Source organism: Copadichromis virginalis, linkage group LG7 (assembly GCF_057382275.1).
Source record: "Copadichromis virginalis isolate Kocher_CV1m ecotype Utaka linkage group LG7, C_Virginalis_male_GT1.1, whole genome shotgun sequence".
NCBI classification, from domain to species: Eukaryota; Metazoa; Chordata; class Actinopteri; order Cichliformes; family Cichlidae; genus Copadichromis; species Copadichromis virginalis.
The window spans coordinates 48,714,596-48,741,586 of NC_140624.1; the positions used below are offsets into that span (position 1 = coordinate 48,714,596).

The 26,991-nt window shown below is 41.3% G+C and overlaps 2 protein-coding genes across 2 annotated transcripts in view; both read left to right on the plus strand.

Annotated features, from left to right (window-relative positions):
* Positions 1-668: 668 nt before the first annotated feature.
* Positions 669-3,102, plus strand: tmem250 (transmembrane protein 250). Its single transcript, XM_085465235.1, has 2 exons — positions 669-895; positions 1,150-3,102. Exon 2 carries the CDS (start codon positions 1,307-1,309, stop codon positions 1,724-1,726), a length of 420 nt encoding a protein of 139 aa, XP_085321361.1. The 5' UTR covers positions 669-895; positions 1,150-1,306; the 3' UTR covers positions 1,727-3,102.
* A 4,217-nt stretch (positions 3,103-7,319) lies between these two features.
* The window catches only part of nacc2 (NACC family member 2), a 33,724-nt gene continuing 14,052 nt past the window's right edge, over positions 7,320-26,991 (plus strand). Inside the window, exon 1 of the mRNA XM_085463852.1 lies at positions 7,320-7,923. The gene's annotated coding sequence lies outside the window, so the exon portion shown is untranslated. The remainder of the gene's footprint in view (positions 7,924-26,991) is intronic.

Genomic DNA, 26,991 nt, shown 5'->3' on the forward strand with positions numbered 1-26,991 from the left:
GGAGTTCTTGACTTGTGCAGTTGTTTTCCTTAACCATGGAAAGAATTCTGTCATCATGCACTGTAGTTACCTTCTGTGATCTTTCACACCTTTAGGCATTGCTGACCACTTCTTGAGGATGTACTAAAAAAAATTTAAACTTGGCCACTCCATATATATATTTTATGTAAAAATAAAAAATAAAAAAAACACCTTGAATTAAAACCAAAACACTGCACTTCAATCACATATTATCATTGCTAATTTACAATCCATTGTGATGGTGTACAGAGGCAAAACAACAACAAAAAAGAAAGAAAAACATAATAAAATGGTAATGTGATATTTCCTGGATCTTATTTGCACACTGTAAGGACTGAAACATATCCAGGAACTGTGTGCTGCTTTTCTAAACGTTATTCATGCTGAAGAAATGTGGTCTAAAGGCCAAATGGTTGTGAAACTCTGACCCTTGAAGTTAGCTTAAACTAATACTATTAGCCTTCGAGTTGTAGTAGGCCTACACACATATCTACAGTCGACATATTACGCAAACCATACGTAATACTTGCCTAATACGCGGTTGCTAAAATAACTGCAAAGCAGCTGAACGTTACATACGAGCAAACAAGCACAAATCTAAACCAAGCTCCTTTTCTTGAGGAGCACTTCCCCTTTAAGTCGGCTTCTGCCGTCACAGCAGGATGACTCGTATATTTTGCGACAGGACGTAAACGCGCCGGCTCGCTGCCGCCTTCACGGTTTATCTTGAGAAAGGAAAAAAAAATAGGAAAATAAAGCTTGTATGCATGTTGCTGGAAAATTTAAATAATGTGACGCAATCCTCTGGACGTATGCGAGTCAAACAGCCTTGATATTTTGTTTCGTTGTGGAGGAAGACGTCTCGGTGTTTCATGTAAGATTCTGCACTGTTACTTAGCTCTAGACCACAATATGAAGAAAGGATGCTTTGGGGTTGCATATACTATGCTGTGGCTATGTTTTAATCATCCAAAAATGATCACTAGCTTAAGTTTTTTAAATATACATAGGTCTTTTTCAACGTGCATATCTATGGGTATTGTTTGCATAAGCTTGCCTTTCTTGTAGGTGTGTGTGCCGTTTGAATGTGCATTTAAAAGCATGTTAACCATCTTAATTTCTCCACAGAGCCTTGTTCCATTTTTAAAGAGAACCCCTGACTGACAGCAGAGGGAAGCGAGCACCCTGGATCCCCTCCCCATGAAGCTGACTGCCTCCCCTGAAGCAGCTTTCACATCTGGATCAAGGACTCCAGTGCACTTTGTTGGGCTCCTGTAGCCCATCCATGCCTGTGATCCCCATCCCACGGCGGGTGCGCAGTTTCCATGGCCCCCACACCACCTGCATGCACTCAGCCTGTGGGTCGGCACACACTTCCAAGCTAGTGCGGACTAAGTACAATAACTTTGACCTGTACCTGCGCTCACGCTGCATGTACAGCTTCCTCCGCTTCTTGCTCTACTTTGGCTGCAGCCTGCTGACCTCTCTGCTCTGGGTGTCGCTTTCTGCGCTCTTCTTCCTGCAGTACATCAGCGTGCGTGTGCTCCTGCGCCTGCAATACAAGCTGTCTGTCATCCTGCTTTTGCTGGGGCACCGGCGACTGGACTTGGGTGTGCTTAATGACCTGATTATATACAGCATGCAGATCACCATGTTTCTGGTGGGGGGACTCGGCTGGTGCTTAATGGTGTTCGTGGATATGTAGCTCTGTCATGAGAAACATGAGAAATGTGGCATGTGATTGGAATGTTTTGCACTCAAATACTCTGTTTTATATTTGACTCTGCTGTAGTCAGAAAGGTGCAAAATCTCATTTGGTTTATTGTAGATAAGGTTACAATCCAATAAGAAGCATCAGAAGCATTGATGCGATCTTTAAACCAGCCTGCGTGGCTTAAACAGTTAAATAGTTGTTCTTTTAAAAAATGTCAGTCCTGCATACTTCAGAGAAGTTAGAAATATCAAAAATGAGAGTGAGACTTGTGACTTTATATAAGTTATTCTTGTATTTTGTGCCATTTGTAAACCGTCTTAATGGACTTTAAAGGACATCTCGTCTAGGAATGTGTTTGTTCAAAGTCTGTTGCATGGAGGAGTGACTTAACAGATGACTGATGTGCATCGTGACTGTGGATGCACGTCAGTGATCTGTGCCACAAAAAAGTCATGCTGGAGCACAAAGAGGATGTCATGATACTGTGTATGAATCAGTGCATTTAAATGATGTTGTGTATAAATAAAAATACAATGTAAAATAGAAAGCACAGTTTTTAAAAAAAAAAAGAAGTTAAATGACTCCACCTGATGAATAAAAAAAAAAAAAACTTCCCTGGATTCAAATTTGGCCACTGTCTGTTGATTTGGTGCTTGAAGCCTTTGCACACTCCTGTGATTTTTAGAATGCTCCCTGGAAGTCTTGTTCCCGCCCGAATCTGGGATGTGCACTGGATCTTCTTCACTGTGTCAAAACAGTGACGCTTTACTCTGAGTTAGAGTTTAAGGAAGTGTTCAAAGTAATAAAAATCCAAATCTGGTGAGGAGGGCAGATGGAAAGCCACAACTGTGTTGGTATGACCAAAAAAAACCCCCCAGCTTTGAGGTCGCTTGTGCTGAATGTCCTCCCTTAGACAGTCTGACTCCTGGGGGAGGGGAGAGGAGGCGAACTGATGGTGCACAACCTCGTGAGCGACAGGAAATAAGCAACACCTGTGCTCCTAGTTGCAACCAGCCTTCAGACTTGGTCTCATAGCTAGATGACAGATGATGACACAGGTATTGACGTTCCCTTTCTGCGCGAGTTTAAAGCCCGTGGAGGGGGCAAGTGTTTAAAACGTAGGACTTCCAGAGAGCAATCTGAAAATAGCAGAAGTCCTGTAAGTGATGGAGAGGTGAACAAGGAGATGGCAGTGGCCAAATTAAAATCAGGTAAGATGTTTTGGGAGTTTTTTTGCCTTGAATGTGCTGCATCAGAAAGTTTTTGTTGTGTTTTTTATATGTTTTGGGCAAAATAGGGCAAAGGGTATAGCCTGAGTCACAAACATTTTTTTTTAAAGCTGTTTAATAAATTCTTTTTTTCCATGAGCTGGTTTGTGCTTTACAATGCATGGCCAAATGAATGTGTTTACTGTGTAGTCTAACACTCATGACGGCATGCCTCGAGCTGTGTCATAAGAGTGTGTGACAGTTCAAACTGAAAACGGCTTTGGGTCAAGTGTTCCATCAGTCGTTCTTCACATGGTCTTGGAGCTGCTCTGACAGACTTCTCTGTTTAGCTTCCTCCAGCACGCAAACACCAACCACAACTAGATCCTGCTGTTTGTGCCAAGCATAACAATGGAGATGGCTGTGCCCCAATCACCTTATATAGCCTCATTTTCACATACCGTGAAGTATGCCTTACTGGAACTAATGAAGGCACTGAAATGAGAACTTTAATTCTAAACCTGGGTTTGCTTTGAAGATTTTAACTATTTTTTGTTCTTGTCATGCACAAGCATCAGGTTGGATAGCCATGATTAGGAAAGCATGCATAAGAGTCTGGAACAACAGAGCGCCAACTTTAGATTTGAACTTTCAACACAGTGGCTGGTGGGCTGACTGAGACATGCTTCAGACCCACAAGGCCTATAAATGGCTAATCAGAGCAACAATAAGCTTTTGTTCATTGGATCAACACATCATATGCCTCATGTTCTGAGCCAGGTCAGTGTGACAGCCCGAATTACACAGAGAACTAGAGAATATGAATTGTCCCATGATGCCAACATACTCTTTAGGTGGGCTTGATGATTAAGTCATTCACTGTTCAGTTTCATTTCTTCATTCTGTATGAAAAGCTGATTTTTTTTTTTTTTTGCTTAGACTGAATGACTTCTCAGTTTCGCCGACATTTGCATTTGTTTCTATTTTTTCAGCTCTTATCTTGAACTTTTAACCCGGCCTTTGTGAGAAACGATAATATGGAAATGCGTACGAAACACAAGATCGGGTTTTGTTGTCGGTGCAGAAAGTAAAATATCGTGTTTCAACATTCAGCTTTGCAAAATGACAGTTTACTGGAGCAAACAGCAAAAGCTGTCATTTAATTAGGCTACACTTAGGGCTTTTACTGGTTTGGCTGGGCAGAAAGCCACAACTGGGAAAAACAAAAGTCCTTGTAAAAATGAATGACAATAGGTGTGTGCTTAAATAACAAAAGATCATTATACCCCTAACCTTAGGAATATTAAAGTGCTACCACAGACTTTTATAACATATATAAACGTATATACCCTTATGCTGAAATAACACAGGACTAAGTTATTTGTCATCATGGAATAAGTTAGTGTATGTAGCAATGATTGTTAAGGAAACTAATTGAAATACGTTTAAATACTTACACTAACTGTCCTCTTTACTAGCTAAATCTTGCTAGTGCTAGGTTGGGCCCCGTTTTGCCACCAGAAAATGTAATTCTTCGCAGTACAGATTCAACAAGGTGCTGGAAACATTTCTCCAACTGTCATGAGTACAGTACAGCAGTCATGACTACTGCTCTATTGTGCTCATGAAAGTGAGTACAGTGAACTCATTGTCATGTTGAAGAAACCAGTTTGAGATGATCTGAGCTTTTGACAGCGCTGGAAGCTGCTTCCAGCAGAAAATGGATACACTGTGGACATCATGACCAATAATACTCATGCAGGGTGCATCATTTAAAGCATGCTCAACTGGTACTAAGTGGTCGGAAGATTGGCAAGAAAATAACCACTGCCCTGTTAAACCACCACAATTTATACATGATAGGATAGATCCATGCTTTCACGTTGTTCACGTCAAATTCTGACTCTTACATCTAAATTACAAAGCGAAATCGAGACTCATCAGACCAGGCAATATTTTTCCAATTTTCTGCTGTTTAGTCTATGCCTCTGTGCTTCAAGGTCTGATGTGTTGTGCATTCAGAGATGCTCCTCTGCAGAACTTTGTTGTGACAAGAGATTATTTGAGTTCCTGTTGCAGCTCCCTCAGCTCGAGGCAGTCTGTCCCACTCTCCTCTGACCTCTGGCATCAACAAGGCATTTTCACCTAGAAAGCTGCCGCTCGCTGGATATTTCCTCTTTTTCAGAACATTTGTGTAAACTCTTAGGAATGGTCATATGGAAAAATCCCAGCGGTTTCTGAAATACTTAGACTAGCCAACAACTACGCCATGTTCAGAGTCTCTTAAATCACCTTTCTTCCCTATTTTGATGCTCAGTTTTAATATGCCTAATTATACATGTCATGTGATTCGCTAATGACATTTGCATTAATGAGCGGTTGTACAGGAGTACCTAACAAATTGGTATATATATCTATATCTATATATAAATACATACAATACTATCCCGTAAGAAAGTGAAAATAAAAAGAAATATCAAATGTTAAATTTACAAAATGCCTGCATGGATAAACATAAAGAGTTGGGTTGATAGAGATGGGCAAAAAATGGGGAACGGGTAAGCTGATTTACACCTGTAGATATTTATACAGCTGGAAAAAAATGCCCAAGTGCTGACTAATTTAATTAAGTGTACGTTTTTGTTATATAAGTATAGTGTAAGATTTTACAATTAGTGGAATCTGGTCAAATGAAATGTGCCTGGTTGGTATTCTTTCAGGTTATAGCAAGCACATTTTCCTTAATGATTTATTATTGAAATAAATAAACCTTTGGTTTTCTATGTTTCAGGTGCATTTTACTCAAAATTATAGTTTAATGTTTATTAAAGTTGACAAATCCATTTTTGAGGGCAGCAGTTAGATATCTACACTCGTTCTATCCAGTTTCACAAAGACACGTACAACTACTGCATTAATATTTTCTGTTTTTCTGTCTTCTGACCTCTAAAGATAATCCAGCCAACCTATAAAATTAATTAACTGGTTGAAAAGGGAGAAGAACGACTGACTCATATGTATTTTGTAAGTAAATGTAAACTCATTTTACATCATACAGCCCTCTTTGAAGTGGACCAGATCAATAAAACTAAATGATGGTGGTTGAATTGAGGAAAGAGAATATGAAAAAGATAGTTCCAAGTAGTTTGAGATATTTATTCATGTGTGGGTTATCTCTCTCATGCTACAGAGGAAATACAAAAGACACAGCCTCTCCACATTTACATTTGTACCCGCTGTTGCTCCATAAATCTGGTACCACAAAAGGTTATCTCACAGAGAGCCTCCTCTTTGCTAGGATCCTCCTGACCTGTACTCTCCCAGTGATGCTGGTGCCATTACAGAAACAAATCTGTCATGTATGCTCACATACAATAACAGCTTTATTACAAAAAACAGTACTATATGTTGACCCTGCAAACATGGCCAAAGATAGAAGCTCTTCATACGTCCATCGGTATGTGCTTGGCTCACATGTGTGTTCAGGCCTGTGTCTATGCTGTGTTTGCTGTGCCTGTGTGAGGTTATGTGTGTCATGTCTGTGGAGTGTATAGATGAGGTGCACGTCTCGGTGGCTGTGTGCTCATGCCTAGATGAGGTTATATATGTACCTGTGTGTGTGTGTGTTTATCTAAAAATAAAATGTGAAAGAAAACTCATCCTCATCCCTTTCCACATAAAGGGTTCTGGTAGATCACTGCACAGACTAATTATACTATCCTGTAATTATAAATTAATATATAAAGTTTTCATTAACTCACAGAAATGTCCTTGGCAATCGGTGTGGGGTCTTTATCATTAGGAAAAGCTGTAAAACTTGTGAAAATACAGTTAAAAGTTCAAAATCTATGCAGTCCTTTGCATTTTCTAAAGAAGTCTAGTGGGCCGGATTGTAGTCTGTGCCAGGCCAGTTCTAGCCCCTGTGCCTTATGTTTGACATCCCTGATATATGTGTGTATGTATAAACTACAGTTAAAATCACTAAAATGCCCGGTAAAATCACTGATTTTAATTGCTATTGCAGTGTGTAAATTTACAAGTGAAAAGTAAAAATGTGATTGGACGATCATAAAATAACTCAAATCAACAAGGTAAATATAGTATAACATTGTGAAAAAAATCTAAATAAACGAATATGGCGATTTCATGTGGTAGACTGGAGGCTCCTGCAGTGATTTATCGTGCTGTGACACCGTGATACAGGCCTGCAGTAAAGAAAAGTTGACTTGAGGTCACACCGCCAGCAGTTGGCGCTTATAATTTAGCAGAACGGCACACATGCGCATCATGTAGCCCGGACTGTCATCGCATAATGACACGTGAAGTAACCACACATGTAGACGACACCGAATGGGGTCTCACTGAGCCGTGCAACCCTCCCCTGCCCTACTTATAGCCCCCCAAATGTGCTCCCAAGTGTGTTGTCTTTTCAGGAACACGTTAGTGGCGGGGTGGAGGCGCGCGAACCTGTCCGGTGATCTCGTTAAAAAGTGTTCCGCAGCAGTCTACACCTTTAAAGCCCGCAGAGTGCAGCGAGTTCATGTGTCCGTAAAGGCGCACGATATGACCGACCGCTGCTGCCGACTGCCCGTTTGCCGCGTAGACTACAGTAGGACAGAGTACCTACAGTAACCTGGCGGGTCCAAAAATGTCTGTGTCTTTAAAAAGAACTATTTGCCGAGTGCTGCATGATGTCAGGCTGAATGCAGTCCGTATACTGTTCATGTGAGCTGCGTTTACTTCCTGCAAAGGGACAGAAGCGGGCAGAGAAAGAGAGAGTGGGATAGAGATGGGGAACGAGCGGCCGGAGATAAAGTGAAAGAGTGAGCCAGCGGACGAAAGGAACCGGGGCCTGCTTCTTCTTCTTCTTCTTTTTAAAAACAAAACAAAAAACAAACGCCTTCCAAACTTTATAGGCTATAAGAAGAAAAAGCCTGCCACATCTGGGCCAGCTGATTTTATGGAATAACGACGCATCGGGTAAATATACACCCCCCCCCCCCCCCCCTTTCTGTGTGTGTGTATCTCTCTCTCTCTCTCTCTCTTGGCTTTATATGTAGAGCCTGATTCGTATGACGCATAGGTTTTACCATGCAGTACTCCCTCGTTTCCCCCTCTCTCTTCATAGCTACATTTAAAAAATATTTTATCTATTTATTTTTGCCAGTCGGAATTTCAGTTATTTCGGCCACCTAAAACTAAGTTAGCGCCTTAAACTTCAGTCGGAAAATGTGTAACCGTACCACGCGCCTCTGAAGGAATTTAATCAGGTTGATAGTAGTTGTAGTTTTTCACCCTAACCTCTTCTACACCCCCCCCTCCCTCCCCCCCAAAAAACCCACCCAAAATTTGCAGTCTAATGATAATTTTGGCCATTGCTTTTAACCACAGGAACTGGTGTTGTCATTAGTTTCAACTGTACTGAGTGGTGAAAGTGGCAAGCTATTATCGGTCTTGCGTCACGATGAGGTAAAAAAAAAAAGGAAAAGAGATAAATCTCCACCCATAGTGCATCTATTGTAATGCTATAGATTTGAGAATCACAGGACGGATCGAGGTACTGGTGTTGCAGATATGATTTTATTGGTTGTAGTCGCTAAAGAAAAAGTCTATAGGATATCAGCTTACATTTTCATGACTGTTGTTTCAAGGTTTTCTTTTTGGGGGTTTATTTTTCGGGTACAGTCTGGTTAACACTTGGCCTCTTTGGCTGACTGGCTAGCTTAGAAAAGTACATGGCTGTTAAAAAAGGTGGGGATGAGGGGGCTCTGAAGTTTATGTTTGGCATATATGGATTGAAAAAAAATATATGTTTATATGTTATTTGTGCATGCTGTTGAATCAAATCTGTCAGCCGTGGTTCCATTTACCTTACTTGAACCCCCAGCAGGAGCCATCTGGCTATACATACAAAACAACACCACCCCCCTCTTCTCTCTCTTCTCCTTGTGTACATGGGTGCAGTGTGTGGCTACCCAGCATGTAGCTTGTGGTAGTTTTCTTCATTTCCTGTCACTTTTCCTCCCCCAGTACACACGCTTTCTCTCTGTCGCTGTAATTATTATTGTCTAGTCCACTGGTGAGTCAATTGTTTGTTTCTTAAGAAGACAAAATGCTTTTTTTCTTCTTTTAAAAAACCTTAGATACATTTTATCGTACTTTTATGGTAACGTGGCAACAAGTTAAGCAATGCAGCCTACTTCATATTAAGCTTCCATGTCCTCAACAGGTGACACTCAGGTGGGGTTATTAGGTGAATGAACCCTTTCAAACTGCAGTGTAACTTTATGTTTTAACACCCATCTGTTTCTGTGTATATATAAATATATAACCTGTGGATATAAGAAGGTGTGAAGGTGCATTGCACTAATTTTAAGCTGCCCTTTTAAATCATTATGCATCCATAGTTGTACCTGGTTGCCCTAAGACAACACAGAGACAGATTTTTATGAGGGCAGTTCATCATACCCTCCCTTCATTACGAGGAAATCGGTTCACAGTAATGTTAGCTCACGCTGACAAGTTTTTATGTCCAACCTTTAAGATAACATACATGGAAAATGGGAGTCTCCCCCCCCCCCCTCGTTCTCTATTTCTCTGTGAACGGAGGCCCTCCAACACCAGTGGTCTTTGATTTGGGCATCTGCCAAAGGGTTCTGATGGCTCTCAACAGCTGTATTTGTCTGTGTGTGTGTGTATGTGTGCATGCGTGTGTGTGTGTGAGAGAGAGAGAGAGTGTGTATGTATTTGCGTGTGTCAGTAAGTGGGTTAGTGTATGTATGTGTGTGTGCCTCTGTGTGTGCTCTAGCTGTGTCCCGGGATGCCCTTCCTCCATAGGCCTCTCTCTATACAGCATTCCACAAGGGGGCCGGGGGCTGTGCGGGTAGGGAGTGTCAAGGAGACAGCGAGAGAGATTCAATAAATAAAACTGATGTGGACACGCTGGCAGAGAAAAGGCCGAAGGAGAGGGGAAACGGTGAGACTGTTTCCTCATCGCTTGTCAGACCTTTAAATTAAAAGGTCCTCTGCAGCAAAGTAGACGTTCCCAGTAAATTCTTCTGTAGATTTGCAAGAGATTTGGGGGTGGCGTTAACTTCATCACTTGATCAGTGTGTAAAGCAGTCGTAGAAAGCCACCTGGAGGTGATTTCCCCTGTTATTTCTTACACAGCAAATATTTAAGTAGGGTTAATCCCAAATGTAATTTACAGTAGCACGCTGGCTGGCTTTAAAGATCATCTTAACTGCAGATTTGTACCCTGGCTTTAATAAAGAAAAACTAAACAAGGGCACTGTCGACTACATGAAAAATCAGCAACCATTTCTAGTGCGGCTTCATTTACTGTGTGCGTGTGCGCGTGTTCACCCTCATGCTTGGCGCACTTTCCTCTGTATATGCGTGTAAACTTGTGTGGGGAGTGTGTTTATGTGTCTATGATTTTCCTTTCCTGAGACAAGCATGAGTCATTGCTGATGGTATGCGATACCAACAGTCATACATTGTATTCTCATAGGTTACTTCTGTGCTTTCTTGGTAACACACATGCTACTTGTTCGAGTTAAACCCTGATGGACGAAAAAAACCTGCTCCTACTGGTATGTTCAGGCATGTAGGCTGCTGTTCATGGAACTGAGGTTTAAACAGTTAAGAGTAACTGTGAAGACATGGCATTTCTAGTAAGCGTTCAGGAATTCTGGGAAAGATACGCATCGGGTGGTCACATATACATTTTTCCTTTAGCTGAATTTATCTACATACACCAGCACATGGTGACATGAATTAAATGTGGAGGTAAGCTTGTTTGTGCTCAGACTTTAACATTCATGCGTGTATTTGGATCTTTCTGGGGAACATGCAAATATTTTTGCCATGTAGTTTCTCCTTTTTGTGGTGTTTCTAAAGAATACTGGAGTAAAATGACTCCTTCCTCCCTAACCCAGTACTGCTAACACTGTAAAATTGACTTTGGTGTTTCTTGCCAACTAGATGTGCATGTAGAGGGTAAGTGAGGAAAATAATGTCCTTATGCTAATAGTAAGTGCTTTAAAATAAGCAGTCCCTCACACTGATTCAGTAAGGGAAAGCAGTGGTCTATTTAGGGGCCGGTTAATCCCCCCCTTTTTTGGTTTTTGTTCAGATTCCCTATCTGTTTGGTAAGTTTTATCCATACTTGCTCAGGAAAGGAATCGCCTGTAAATTGTTGGTAGTTAGATGCATCTTATGTTAGACTGCACCCCTTCCTCATTGTCTGACTTAAGATTTCACCCTTGATGCTGGCGGACCTTAGCAGGCTCCTGCTTTCAAATGTAAAGCCTCAATTAACGTTGCACACTCCAAATGCAAATTATACCTCAGCTAGGATGACGGCATAAAATGTGCTGTACGGCTAAACAATTTAAATACAGTAGAGGAAACTTAGCATTCGCTGACTTCTGCAGAGGCAACTGCCACATGGTAACTCGCTCATTCAGTGTGCCATCCCTCTGGTTTTTAGCTCTGCCCTGATACAGCTGTCAAAAGCAGCATGGGTGATTAAGTCAAAGCAAATAATAAAAGTAAGCCTGTAAAAACAGGAATTGGGGAAAGACGTGGAAATTCTAAAAATACAGGCAGGGCATGTATGATTTGTAAAGCTACGTGTATACGTAGTGTGAACTTTGTTCAGACACGCCGGTGCGATCCGCCAAATGCACTGATTGTATTGCCACTCTGGATCAGATGACACCATAAGATGTGAAACTTCCATCAAAGACGTGTAACAGCCTAGCCCGTTTTGACATCACGACCGGCTGGAAAACAACACGGCTCATTCACAGGCACTCCTAATTTAAAGGAAAGAAGCACGAGGGACAGGATTTTTTTTTTCTTCTTCATAGCTTGTGGGTATGTAAACACATGTGTATGTGACAACTTATTTTTGCTAAAAAGAAAGCGGGTTATGTTCTCTTTTAGGGATTAAACAGAATGGCAGCAAGGCGATGGAGCCAGGGTTTATGTAATGTGCGCAACTAGCGCAGATAGTGAGAGTAAAACGTGCCGTCACAGTCAGCGCAGACTCGAATGACACAAATAAACACTAGAAGTATACATTCTGAGTTCACGAAAAGCAGGTAAATGCTAAGCAAATTTGTTGGCCCCAGTGACCAGGCTTTGTCCGCATACTTCCTCATCGGGGAGAGAGTGAAGTTGGGAGTTTCATACATTACGGTGTGTTTGCTGTTAGCTACAAAAGGCGTTTGCTTAAGTTGTTTTTCTCGTTATGTTCGCTCCCAGTGCATGTGAAGACCTTTAGACTTCATGCTAAAGTGGGCACAAGAAGGTTCACATTTCTTGTCTTGCTTCACCGCTGCTGTTTTACAGCTCAACTATTAGAGTGCCACACGTTTGCAGCACAAAAGGTATTTGCCAAACCCACTAAACAGGGTTGGGCAGTTCCTCGAATCTCCTGCTCATTTCATATGTAATGAGGCCAAGTTTTTTTCTTGGAAAACACCAGTAGGTTTGGCAACCTTCCTGCCTCTCTCGAGGAAAACAGATTGACGGATAATATATATCTTCTGGAGGTATGTGTGGCGTTTTTCTTTCTTTTGTTTTTCTTTTGTGCTCTATTACTGTACTAAATTTATTTTGTTATTCTCAAAGTGCACACAGAAGTAATAATGCAGCTGAGAACATTTTTCCACACCTATTGTCATTTCCTGTGAAATTACACAACATGCATGTTAGCACAGGGCGAAATAATGCGGGACCAAATGAGAGGGAGAGAGGATCAGCGAAAGCCATTAGGAATCTTGAAATGTTAGTGATTTGGGCTGCTCTGGCTCACTAACTGCTTTTCAGGAAGCCTTCCAAGAATTTAGACAATGAACAGTAAACATGGCATGTTCCTTAGAACAATTCCACATTAGATCTCAGAGATCACGTGTCTGGTTTTTTCTCAGAATCGACTGCCCCCACACCGCACTACACTTGCAGATAACTGTAGCAGCTAAATCTCCTGCTCCCTGTGTATGCACTGTACTTACACTTGACAAGGAGCTCTCACAAACTGACAAATGTGCACAATTTCTCCCTCTCTCCCTCTCTGTGTCTCAGAGATTTCTTGTAAGTGACATGTTTGGCCGTTGGCATAATGCCTAGCAAGATCACATGGCATGAATGTCGTGCTTGTGTTGTGTATATGTGTGTGTCTGTGTGTGTGTGTGACAGAGAGAGACTGTGCATGTGTGTGTGTGCATTTGTTCTTGAGTAGAGAAAAAAAAAACCCGAAAGGGAGCATGTGCACATTTGATTGTTCCAAGTATTTTCAGCATGAATAGAAGCACGTAGCCATGGCAGAGAATTACGGAGTACCAAGAAGGATGACGAGGATGTGTTTCTGAAACGGTCATGGGATCACATTCTCAAATAGGATGGAGAATCTGATTTTTTTTTCCTTGATGGTACTTCATAGTGGATGCACTTTTTCACTTCACTTGTGGCGCTGGGCCGTTCAAAATTCATTAAAGCTGCGTAGCCTTGTAGGGAGGCTTGTGTGGCGAGACCACTTGTATGTTTTCGCTTACAGTATCTCAAACTTTTTTTTGAGCCACCCCACCACCACCACCCCGAAAACCTCCGACCCTAAATTCTCTTTGAAAGTGCTTCATTATAACTGGAGACGGAGACAGTAGCAAAAAAAAGGATTGAAAAGGATTAGAGCAATTTTGTCAGATTCTCAGACTCCCACTGAGGGTACATTAGACTTGCTGTGAAAGTTGAACCTGTAATTCAGAGGGTGACGTGCGCGCGCACAGTCGCATGCATAAACCCAACAGAATCACACACTCGCACAGGAGTAGACCAGACTGAGAGAGGGAGAGCCAGCGAGAGAGCACCGTGGATGGCATTTATCCTCGCAGCCCCCCACCCTGCACACACACACACAATTTTCCATGCTCTTTCACTGTGTGCTGCGCATAATTAAATTGCTGCAAACTTCAAGCCTCTCTCAAGACTCCTGCCTGTAAACAAAGCTTGCTAATTAGAGCGCAAGGTAATAAGCGAGGGGGAAAGCACCCCCCTCCTCTGTAGTGATGACCTGTCCTGCATGTGCTCTTCATGTCTTAACAGTCGGGACCGAATCCTGGGAGGGGCCAGTGGAAAAAGACAGCAATCCGAGGCGGGTCGTTTTCACAACACAGCCCACCCTCACTCCCTCCCTTTTCCAAAGATAACATGTGCAAGCAATTACTGCTAAATCACAACTTGACTTACCTGATGATTTCACGACATTGGGCAAGATGTAGAAACCCACTTTTATTTCTTGACTTTTTTTTTTTTAGGGTTTCAGCTCAATTCAGTTCAGTTGTATTTATATAGCACCAAATCGAAAAAGCAGTCACCTCAAGGTGCTTAATATTGTAAAGTAAAGATGCTGCAGTAGTACAGAGAAAACCCTAATAATCAAATTACCCCCTTTGAGCAAGCACTGGGAGACAGTAGGAAGGAAAAACTCCCTTTTAACAGGAAGAAACCTCCAGCAGAACCAGGCTTAGGGAGGGGCAGGCATCTGCTGGGACTGGTTGAGGGTGAGGGGAAGATTGTGTCAATTCTAGGAATTCCTCTTGGCTTGTGCTTACAATGACTGTAACGATTAGCCAGTGTTGGGAAACGGAGTGTTAGAAATAGCCGGCTTCATTTTAAAAGTCCAAAAGAAAAGGCCATCCCTTTGCATCCGTAAAGGCCAATCATCATCATGTTTAGCTTGTTTTCCGTTCATACAAAACATGGGACCATCATCCAGCACATTAGCTGAGATATATATAAGAGCTTGACTTTTTTTTTTTTTCAAATGTTCATTGAGTCAAGGTGACTATTTCCTCATCTTTGGCCTTGCCAAGCAAGACTCTGGCATGTATAGCCTCGACCTACCAGAGTGGTTTCACTGATTGTTATCTAAACCTCAGCAAAAAGCAAATGCTCTAAGCCCATTGGTTCTCACAGCGTGCTCTCTTAAAGCTGCTGCAGGTTGGCTGCAAGACATCATTTGCTGCAAATGGATAAAACGGTTTAAGATAAAAGTTACAATCAAATATAACTGATACAGTTGTTACTTTCAGAACTAATAAAACAAAGGCCTGGGGTTTTTGTTACACATTATCCGTCATTGCTCTTGTGTGATCTACAAGTGTGTGTGTGTGTGTGTGTGTGTGTATTTTGTGAGCATTGACAGGGAAAGAGCTAAAAATGGGGGCTATAATAAGGGGAGAGGAAAGATGCTAACGAAGAATCGCTCTCGACAAGCAAGCCAGTTAAAGATCAAACTAAAACTGCTAAAACACAACTAGTCTGGTGGGTTTATTGAGATTTCTAACTGGGCTGCAGGATTGTGAAGTTTGAGAAAGGCTGATCTAAGGAGGAGAAACACTCTCTACTCATTAACAAGCCTCATGTCCATTAACATTGTGAATAACTGGGCAGACAGAGAAAAGTATTTTGAAGAAAAAAATTCCAGATATGATTTTTCTTTTTCTTAACGCTGTCTCGAGGAATTATATAACAGCATGGCAAAGGACCCATGCATCAAAAGGCAGATCAAACTGATCGGTTCCTGGAAACCTTACATGATGTAAGCGCATTTCCTATATCTGCGTGGCCAACACCTATGCTTCTACACACATTATGTAAACTCCAGGGGATTTTCATGATGCGAGATGGTTATTTCAACGTTCTTTACTCATTTCTTGCCTGAGACAGAGCTAAACAAGCGTAGGATCAGCCACAGCCCACTTCAGTGCTTTACTAGTGCGATGAGGTTACCCAAGGTTACATGCTATTTGAGCACATGTGTGCTAGGCTTGGTATGGTGCTCACTGGAAGGTTCTTAGGTCACAGGAAAGTGTGTGTGTGTGTGTGTGTGTGTGTGTGTGTGTGTGTGTGTGTGTGTGAGAGAGAGAGAGAGCGAGAGAGAGATGTTTGGTTGGGGAAAGGGTGGATGGGGAGGGGGTTGCGTATAAGATCTCAAAATAAACGTGTGCTGCTGCTGCTAGACCAAACCATCTTTTGTGATACACTTTTTTTTTTGGCATGACCTGTGGCCTGTGCTTGGCTTTCCTGATTCTGTTATCAAATGCATTTCAGTCCCCTGCTGCTTTATATATTTATTTTTGCCTCTTGTTTGTTTTTTGGTTTTCTTGTTGTTGTTGTTTTTTTTTTAAAGTTATCATTCGGTCTGCTCTAATTGAAAAATGTACTTGGGGCACTCAGTCGTTGCAGGGACTGCTTTCTCTGTATGCCTTCGTCTGCGTGGGTGTGTTTGCGTGTGCATGTGTGAGTTTGTATACTCCTGTGTGTAGACAGTGGGGCACTGATGCTGAAAGATGCGTCCTCATTTTTGCATTGCACTGGGCTCCTCTGGCAGCCATGTTGGGCTTCTCTGATGTCACACATGTGCCACTGTAGTCAGTCAGCTCAGACACAGCAGAGCAGTGTGATCAAGAAGCTGTGTTTTGGGGTTTTTTGTTGTTGTTGTTTTTTTTGTTTTTTTTCTCCAACCCTCTGTCTACCTTTGTGTCACTCTCTTCCTGTCACTCTGTGACTCGCTGGTTTGCTGGGAACTTTTTTCTTTTTTTCTGCTATCGAAGATCCCTCGTAGATTACAATTTTTTATGTAATTGTTTTAAAAAAGTGGTGGTTTTACTAGGTAGGAGGTTTTTTCGTTTTTTTAAAAACAACCGCTTTTACACTTAAAGGTGTGAAGAGCCTTCCAGAGACCTGATCGCGTGTGTTTTAAATTTCTCTCACCTTGCATGCCCCTGTTTGATTGACACCCTTGACGCAGCTGTTATCCACAGTTTTTTTTTCTTAATATGTGCAGAACCTTTTCACTGAAATTGTCTTATGCAGTATGTCGCTTGTTTCCAGCAAGTTAAAAACCAGCCTGCTATAACCTCTGAAAAGAACATTTATTTAGACCCTTGCAGACAAGTTCATATTTGAAATCTGGAACTGGTCCTCAACCCTTAAATTAGAGTCTGGATAGCGAGTTGTAATGTCAATAGCAGACCCTACATATGTCCACATTGCTTCTCATTTATCTTCAGATGATCTTGGTGTTCAGCAATGCTTGGATCAAAGATTCATTGATTCTGTTGCATCAGTTCAAACACTGTATTTGTATCTGCTACTGCGCTGAAGGCCAAAAAAAGGATCGTAGTCAGTAGAACCAAAAGGAGTTCCTTGAACTAAAACAACAAATACAACTCCTTTTTTAAACCATTTGGCTTTGCTGACTAAGAATATTTGGAGACAAAGATGATAATAATATATGTGGTTTTTTTATTTATTTAGTCAGTGAGATGTTGACTTTTATCTGAATTACTGTTAAAAACAAGATAAACGCCTACAGATTGAATATGAACAGACACCAAAAAATAACATCTGCAAGTGATGTACCCTCACCGGCCACTTTATTGGGTACACACTAACTCCTAATTAGGGATGGGTATCGTTTAGGTTTTATCCGATACCGGTGCCAAATCGGTACTTTTGAAACTGTGCCGGTGCTCAAACGGTGCTCAAACCGGTGCTTAAAGAATGGAGAACTCAAAATTGGTCCAAAAACCTCTCATGTTCAGCTGGTTTTTGTAAAAAGATAACAATGTTAGCCTTTTCTGCAGCTATGGGGCATATATGGTATCACTCTTGGCTGGAAGCAGTGCTTAAACAATGGAAAAAACACAAACTTTATCCAAAAACTTCTCATGTTTAGCTGTTTCCCACTTTTTCTTTGGTCATTTTAGCCTTTTTGGCCAGGGTGAAGGGAGTATCTGCCATCAAACAAGAAGACAGCCGCATGTAGCTATGATGATGTTTGCTAGTTCACCTTACATGCATTAATGTAATAACGTGGTTAGCCTACTCAACGTAAATTACACACGAACAACATTAAGCTACTCACGCAGAGAAGAACGGCTGCTGCTGCATCATCCTCATCATTTCTGCTACACTGGCAGGGCTAGGGGCCAGGACTCTCCTCTTCGTGTTTTTGGGGATGTTGCTAACTCCGGGTCCGATAACAGGCAACCCACCCGCAGTAGATGTGCTCGGTGTAAGGTCTCGCAGCAAGCTATCAAATACAGCGCATTTCTTGGCTTTTAAAAAAAACGCTATGCGTCACCAGGTGTTTCATCGGATTCGAGGTGTTACCTCCTTTGACAGTATCACGGTATCAGCTTAAAGCACTTGTTGCAGGCTGCTGAGTTTGCATATTTTGCTGTGAAGTACAGCCAGACTTTTGACCGCTTCGCCTTGAGCATTTTTAATCTGTAGCTCTGCTCTAAAAGAACATACGTACCTGGGCCCGCCTACTATCCTCGGAAACGTAAAATGATTGGCTAGAAGTGTATCACAGCTCAGGAAAAAAAAGCACCGAAATAAAGCACCGAAATGTGCGCTGCTTTTCGGTCTGGTTACTACCGTTTATGTCAGAACCGGTGCCATCATGGCACCGGACACCGGTACTCATCCCTACTCCTAATAATAGGTTGGACACCCCACCACCACCACCTCCCCACCTTTTTTGTCTATAGAACAACCTTAATTCTTTGTGTCATAGTTTCAGCAAGGTGCTGGAAACATTCCTCTGAGATTTTGGTCTGTGTTGACATGAAAGCATCACACAGTTACTTCAGATTTATCAGCTTTACTTCCTGTGAATTAGGGCTGGGCGATATGGCCTAAAATTCATATCGCGATATAATTTGAAGCATGTGCGGTAATGATATATATCGCGATATATTCTTTTCTTCTGTATAATGTATTTTCCACACTATAAAGCACACTTAAAATCCTTTAATTTCCTCATAAATCGAGAGTGTGCCTTATGTATGAATTCTGGTTGTGCTTACTGACCTTGAACCAATTTTGGCGTGCAGAAATCTGTTAAAAATGTTTTAGTACAACTTTAGTAAGCCGCACTGCTTGATGGATTGTCAGAGCATTACGGCTGCCGTAGTGAGGAGCTTCGCGGAGTAATCTGGGTCCAAAACTCCATCCATTTCTGGTCCCAAAGTCAAACGAACACTGAGAGTTAAAAACTGTCTAAATTCTTTAATCTTTAATAAAATCATCAGCGTTGCTGCTTTACCAGGTGTAACAATTAAGTTTAACATCCAGGCATCCATGAAAACAGAATTTATTAAATTTAACGGAGTTAGAAGTTAGCTCGCTAGTTTCCACCTAAACATGACATACCATGTTCTGACTGAGAGATTTTTGAAACTAATTAAAACGTACAGCTCTGCTACCACTTCAGATAAATGAAGACAGAAAACTAAACAGCAGTGGCATTTGCAGGGTTACTGAAGTTGGACTACCTGGTATATAATGTTGTGCTACGTGATTGCTAGCGACACAGCTATGTTAGCATAACATTAGCACAGTGAAGCTGGAGGATGAACGCCAACTTTTTTTTCCCACTCGATAAAAGTTAACGTGAGGGATTCTGGTGGTTAGGGACAAATGCAATCGCATAGCAGGATGCTATACACGGGCCAAACTTCAGTCAGGCGAACAACTGAGATTATTCATCCACAATACGAGGTTAGTTATTAATATACTGCAACAACATGGGAATAGAGCAGCTGCGAGAGAATTCACCATTAATGAATCAATGTTACGGAAGTGGAGGAAGCGCAGTTTTTGGCTTTCCCCATATTTCAAAAGTGCTTCATCTCTTTGCTATGACTGTCGGCATAATTTGCAGTTGATAATGGTTGTAGCCGCTGCGATGCTTTCGACCAAAACAGGCGCAGCTTGATGACATCATCAACATGCGCTATCGCGATAGCAAAATCTCTATCGTTGGCCAAATTTATATCGTTTCTATCGTATATCGTTTATATATGATAGAAACCCCACCCCTACTGTGAATCGTTGTTTTTTTGTTTGTTTTTTTATGTCACATCCCAAAAGTGCTCTATTGGATTGAGATCTGGTGACTGTGGAGGTCATTTGAGTACAGTGAACGCATTATGATTTTCAAGGAAATAGTTTGAGATGATTTGAGCTTTGAGACATGGTGCGTTATCTTACTGTTATCAGAAGATTGGTAAGTGTGGTCATAAAAGGATAGGCATTGTCACCAACAATACTTGGGTAGGCTTGGGTTGCGTTAAAGTTAATGTGTGCCAAAGTTTTCCAAGAAAATATCCCCCACACCATTATGGCACCGCCACCTGTCTCTACTGTTGATATAAAGCAGGATGGAGCCATGCTTTCATGTTGTTGACACCAAATTCTGGCTTCAACATCTTAGCTGATGGGAGAGCCACCTGGGGTGGTCTTCTGCTGCTCTAGGCTATCTGCTTTAAGGTATACCCTTCTGTATACATTGGTTGTAATGAGTAGTTATTTTAGTTATTGTTGCTTTCGTATCTGATCAAAGCAGTCTGAACATTCTCCTCTGACCTGTGGCCCCAACAAGGCCTTTTCACTAAAAGATATTCACGGGATATTTTCTCTTTTTGGGGTAATTCTATTTAAACCTTATAAACTGTTGTGTCTTCTGTCCCGTCTCCCTATTGTTTTGCTTTTTGTTTCTTGTTTACCCTCACCTGCAACCGGTTGCGGCAGATAGCTGCCGCTCCCTCAGCCTTGTTCCGCTGGAAATTTCTGAGGTGACTTTTGTTGTGACTTTTTTGTCAAAATTTCTCTCTGAAATGAATTGTAAGAACAACCGTGTCACATAAATGACATTTTCTTTCCCACTCTGATGCTCAGTCTGATCTTCAGCAGGTTGTCTTAACCATGTCTAATGCACTGAGTTGCTGCCACGTGACTAGCCGAATAAATATTTGTGTTAATGAGCAGTTAAAAAAGCGTACCTAATAAAGTGGCCAGTGTGTGTACATCAGAGTTGCACATGTATGCTAATTTTGTTTGCAGTATATGCAGTGAGTAAAGGAGTACCAATCAGTCATCTAAGAGATACTTTTTTAGCTACAGATACTTTTTTTTTTTAAAGCATTATTGAGCAAAGAAAAAAGAAAAAAAAATTAGCATCGTTACCTTTATTACAAAATGTGGAAACAAACCGGAAATAAAAATAATATCTCTCATCCCTTCATTCAGGATCTTTTTCAAAATGTTCAGGATCGCCAGTCATGATCTTTCATGTCCTGCTGTTTTCATTTCAGTATGGAAATCAAATCATGCCCTGGAACAAATGCATAGGCAAGATACGCATAGACTCACAACCATACAGACTTCCTGTGAAATCTAACCTAATAATAGAGCTTGTGTGACAGATGGTGACACTCAGCAGGACATCTTATGGCCAGTGTATCCCCAGACAATGGTCAAGCTAAAGAGAATATCCAAAGAGTATCTAAGGCAAGACAGCTGGCCAGGTGGGCAAAAGTGAATTATGCTGCTTCTTATATACAAGCTGGCATAATAGATTCCCTCTAAAAGGTCCTGAAAATGTCCTTAATATTAAGAACTGACAGGAGAAAACAAATATGTTAACATTTGATTTTGAAATGAGATATGTTTGATATTGATGATTGAATACTAAATGTGTATTGGCCTATAAAAATTGTTCCCATGCCACCTCTAAAGTAGAACTTTCGGAATTTCGGGATATATGAGGAAATACCGAAGCTATCCTCAGGCAGTATGTCAATAACCACAAGTCTTTTGGTCAGCTTGACAACAAAAGAAAAAACTCAATAACCTCACATGCTCCAGAGGGGGATGGTGCTGCCGTTTTTAACTAACTTAAGGGCAATTGCATAAATCCAGTGTACTCAATTATCTGGTGCCTTGTAGCCAGAAGTGCTAGCACAGCAACGGTGGCAAACCTGATTTGTAATTGCACTTGTAAGAATAAATTACGGTATCAAAGCGCTCTCGATGCAGGGATCAGCTATAAAACCAATTAGCTCCTTCAGCCAGTACACTCCCTGCCATGGCACAGTTATAGTTTGTAAATGAGCACATTAGAGATGCCACAAACGCTTGTCCCGAGAGTGAACTGATGTCCTTGTCAAAGCAGAGTCACATGGCAGGGCTACAACATCCCTATTGCGAGGCCAAGGACAAATTGTGTTTCTTTTATTTGGTATTCACTTCTGTGAGCTTGAGCAGCAACACACGCATCTACCTTGATACGCTGAAAAAAAAATGTATTTTTCAATCTGCTGCTTCACTGATAAAGCCAGACTAAGCCATCCACAGATATTGCAAGTTTTAGGAATACTTAGCTAAAAGTAATTGTGTTTTTACTCACTCGTAGACCTTTGTGGACCTCGGTGTGGTAGCTGCCCAGCAACAGGTCCTCCCTTCATGTGAAAACTAACTTTAGAGTTATAACTTTATAAACTTAGACTTATTGCTTCCCCAAAAAGTCAGATTACCCTTCCTTCAATCAAAGAAAAAAAACTGTTTTTCTGAGCAGTAATTGTCCGATTGTCTCTAATGGCGTTTTTAAGCTGTAATTGGAGATGATTTGCATTCCACGGTTGACACCAAAGTCACTTTGTTCTCTGTCCATTGACATTTTTCCTGCAACGTCTTGGCAATCGATGAAATCACCAAACAAGACAGGAGAAGGAAAAAAAAAATCTGCCTGAGCCCATCAAAACAGACACTTTGTTGGCAGGAGATCAGTCTGTGCCAGTGTGACATGACGTCCCTCGGGCTCATAGAAAACAGTCCCAACAGTCACACACTGCAGCTGCAAACCACTCCCAATGTAAAGGGTTTCTATCCCAAAGACAGAGATATCACATGATAGTCATAAGCGCAGTATACTCTATCCTAGCGTTTACACATTCAAGTGTTGTGACTTAACAATCTCACACTGAATCATTTCTTGCTTTGTCGCCCTCACTGTCTCTCTCTCTTCCCTACTTTCTTCCTGTGCTGCTTACGTAGCTTCCTTTTAAGTTGGAAATTGGGGGAATTTTTGGTCTTGTGTCAGTATTTGGTCAAAATATCTCCGTCTTGCGTGAATATAGTTTCCTTAGCACACTAACGTCACACTTATATGTTGCTCTAAACTGGAACGGCCCGCGGGCTCCTGTGGTTGTCTAATATGAGTTTATTCTAACTGGAAAAAAATCCAACCTGCCTCTTTTTCTTCCCTTTCTTTGTCATTTAAGGATTTACCTTGCTAGAAAATGACAGTCTGGGAAGCTTATACCGTGAAGCTGACATTTTAGAGTGAGTAATGTTGAGCGAAGGTCGGATCTCTTTGGATTGGAACAAAGTGACAGTTTATCCATATGGCCTGGCTTTGTCTGTTGCCCTGCTTGGAAAAATCGGGGACCAAAGCGCATGAAATGAGATTACACAATATGCTAAGTCTGCTTTATGGCTGTCACAGTTTAAATGGGAATATTAATATTACAGATGATCAAGTCTGCTGCTTTTTTTCCAACTTTTAACTTTTCGTATGCCTTTTCAAGTATTCTGCAGTTTTCTTGTCAACTCGAACACATTCTCTTTTCAAGCTTTACATTTCTGTCAGTTTAGCTCATTTCCCTATTCCTCTCTTTCCCTGTGACTGTGCTTTGTCAACTTCTCTCTTGTTCTTTTCTATTTGCATCTTTCACACACTCGCTCTATCTCTCCCTCTCTCTCTCTTTCCTCTCCCCTTTTATTCATTTATCCCCTCACCCCCCGGCCTTTTATCATCTCTTAACCTAAAACGCCGTTATGTACCCGTCAGTCTGCCATATTTATCTTTCAAGCACTCCTTTATATATCTATAAGCAGTCCATGCAGTCATGTATATTCAAGGGTATGTGGGTTGATGTTTGGTATACACAGCCGGTCTAGTGTGCTAGTCACCAGAGTTTGGTGTGATGTAGTAGCCACTGCTACTGTTTGTTTGTTTACCTCCCACAGCCACTTGGAGTCCATTAGCAATGCCTTTGCCTCAGGAGGATTACACACACACACACACACACACACAGATACTGTATATTCTCTCTCTGTCTTTCTTTCCCTCAGTCTGTCTGGTTATCACAGCGACTACAGGCTAAACTTACAGGTATCCCCCCCCCTGTTACAGGAGTTATTTGTCAAAGCTTTTTCCTTAATACTGTGCTCAACCACTGGGAAATGTAAGCATTAACTTCATTCATCGCTGGCATCTTCCCCTGAAGCGGTGCACATGATTAAGATATGTACATTTCTGCGAAGGTGTGTCCGTGTTCGTGTTTACCTCCCTTGATGAGAGTCGATTATAATGGATGGAGTTGTACTTATCATAATTGACCCTTTAGCTGTTAGACTCTGGAAGAGAGTAAACAGTATCTACTAAATACAGTAGCAGCCGGGAATGCAGTTGGCAGGCTTGATCCGTAGATGCTTTCATTTTGTCTCTCTTACCGATTTTACCCGTACTTAATTTTTCAACAAATGCTAGCCACAACAACCCTTTGGGCAGTATGTTTTTTTCTAAAACCTCTAGTCTAAACAACTGACAGTTAGAGCCATATGTGAAAATTTTTGAACACACCTCATTACCTAGAACTCCTGTTGTTCAGTCCAGCTCCAGCTGCTTTGCATTGGCTCTGATCTTTTTGACAGCAGTTGTCAGCATATATTTGTGTTTCCAAAACCCCAGAAGATTCAGAATAGTCTCACCTTTTTGCTTTGAATTTGGTCTCTACCATCCCATTAAATGTCTGCATTGTGGTGGAAAGATGGCGGAAAGATTTTAGCTAATTAAGGCCTCACTTACACAGGCTTAGAAACTGGTTGGCAACTCTCTGGCAACCTCCAGGTGCTGGGGAAAAATGTGTAAAATGTACCAACCAGTTGCTGAAAGTTGCTGGCTGTTGCTAGATGAAATCGAAAACTGGGTGCTGGACCAAAGACCTGGTTTTGACTGCTAAGATCATTAGCAGATTGCCGTTTGCATGGAAGACATCGATTTGTCTGCAGACACTTGCTAACTACTAGATGAGCAGCAGTGCAACTTTAAAGTGCGATGTGGATTTTCGAAAGGCACAACTTTTAATTTGAAGGAAAATGTTTCTTTGCCACTTGGAGAGTAGTTGCAGAGTGTTTACTGACATGTCGGCATCTTTCACTGGCAACCGCAGCAGTGTGCTAGCAAATAAAATAATTATAAGCAGCACCATGTACCACAACAACCAGCAACTGGTCAAGAAATACACATTGTTCCCAGTGACATATCTCTTGGCATCACTGGGGCTTTAGCAATAAGTTTCAGAGCAACTACCATCAAATTCCAGCAACCACCCACCAACTGGTTGGAGAGTACACATATCTCCCTCATGACCAGTTGGCAGATGGTTGCCAACTGGTCTCTAGGCCTTTAGCAGACCAAAATAAATGACTGCTTTTGTCAAAGCAATGCTGTGAGTAGGGATAGGGGACCAAATGAATAGTCTGTCTGTCACTAAATCTAGTAATGATAACAGTTATTAGATTTATTTTTCTCTTTTTAGACACATTAGTGCATCTTTACTGTAAGTGACAAAATGTGTGTATACTTCAAATTCTTCCCGTCATGGTAGTGTTCAGCAAATCCAGTGTAAAAGGGACTTTACTTTGAATACAAAATCATCCAACCAAAAAACAAAACAATGATTATTAAAAAGCAAAGTGCGAAAAAGTACTTTTTAATATTTAATTTGACCAAACAATTGTGATATGTTACATTTGTTTACATCATCCCACCCTCATATGGCTTGTTCTGTGGGACTTTTTGCTTCACACTATCATTTCTGTGCAGACAACATTGCAGTTAAAAACTGGAATTCACTGCTATTTTCTCCTTCGTCAGACCACAAGTTACGTTATTAGTGCATATTGAGTGAGTACAAGTGGAAAGATACCAGACAATATTCAGCCCACAACAAATCATTTCATATTTGTCTCTTTGTTACGTAACTACATGAATCATGGGGAGATTTTCTTTTCTTCTTCTTTTTAAGAAAAGATGATTTTGATCCTGACTATGTGCAGACAACTTCACCCAGCGGGGTCTGTACACAGAGAATGATGTTGCATTATAAGCAGTGATAAGCAGCCTCTCTCTTCCTCTCTCTATTTCTCTCGACATCCCATAATGATACTCAGACAGACTCAGGCAGACACCCGCTCATTCTCGATTGGTAGAACTGTTGCCAGGGAGCGTTGCTGTCTCAACGTGGATAGAATCTGTTGTCTGGTACACTTTAAACATGAGAACAACTGCAGGATCTGAATATTTATAACGAGGGGACTGTTCATATTGAGATTGTATAGTGGCAACATAAGCAATGGAGGACGGATGTGCTCCTCCTCGGCTCGTTTCAAATTTTTGATTTGAGTTTCCTTTTTTTTTTTTTTTTTTAATGAATTTCTTTACTTCCAAAAACATGTTTAGCAATGGTATTACTTCTCTGTGCCTTGACGATGATGCCGGCTAACGTATTTAAGTGAGGATTTTTGTGACTTGCATCATGTGAACCAACTTCACTTTAAGCTTAAACTGTTCCACAAAGTAATAAAGGGTTAGTGCATTCAGGGTTGTTTGTGACTTTGATGGTTTAAGGTTTGAATCTTACAGCATTGTCATTTGGTAGAGAGCTCTAGTATAAGTAGTAGTTAAAATCGGCGTGTGTGTGTGTTTGTTTGCCATCTGGCGAATCGTCTCATTTCTTCATATTATTCAAATATGCCTGGACCTGCTGCTACAGTTAATAACACTGTGCGTAGGTATGAATTCTTGATTAAAATGGATGTAACACATTCCAACAAAAAACAGACAAGCGCCATCAGAACAGCATTCGAATCTCATATCTAAACTCACAAACTGTGCCTCACACGCACACACACAGACACACACATGCGCCTGATATGAAGTGCCAAAAGTCACAGTCGGATATATTATGATGACTATAAAAACACGCCTTGGTATGCAGGAAACTTTGACATGGAAATGCAAACATACGGTAGCAAATGAGGACACAATGTACGGAGAAACACACACACACACATAGTGACTCGTTTGGCAAACAAGTTGAGGGAGTCGGTGCCTTA

Coding starts and splice junctions, on each gene's coding strand:
- tmem250 (XM_085465235.1), top strand. CDS start 1,307: ATGCCTGTGATCCCCATCCCACGGCGGGTGCGCAGTTTCCATGGCCCC.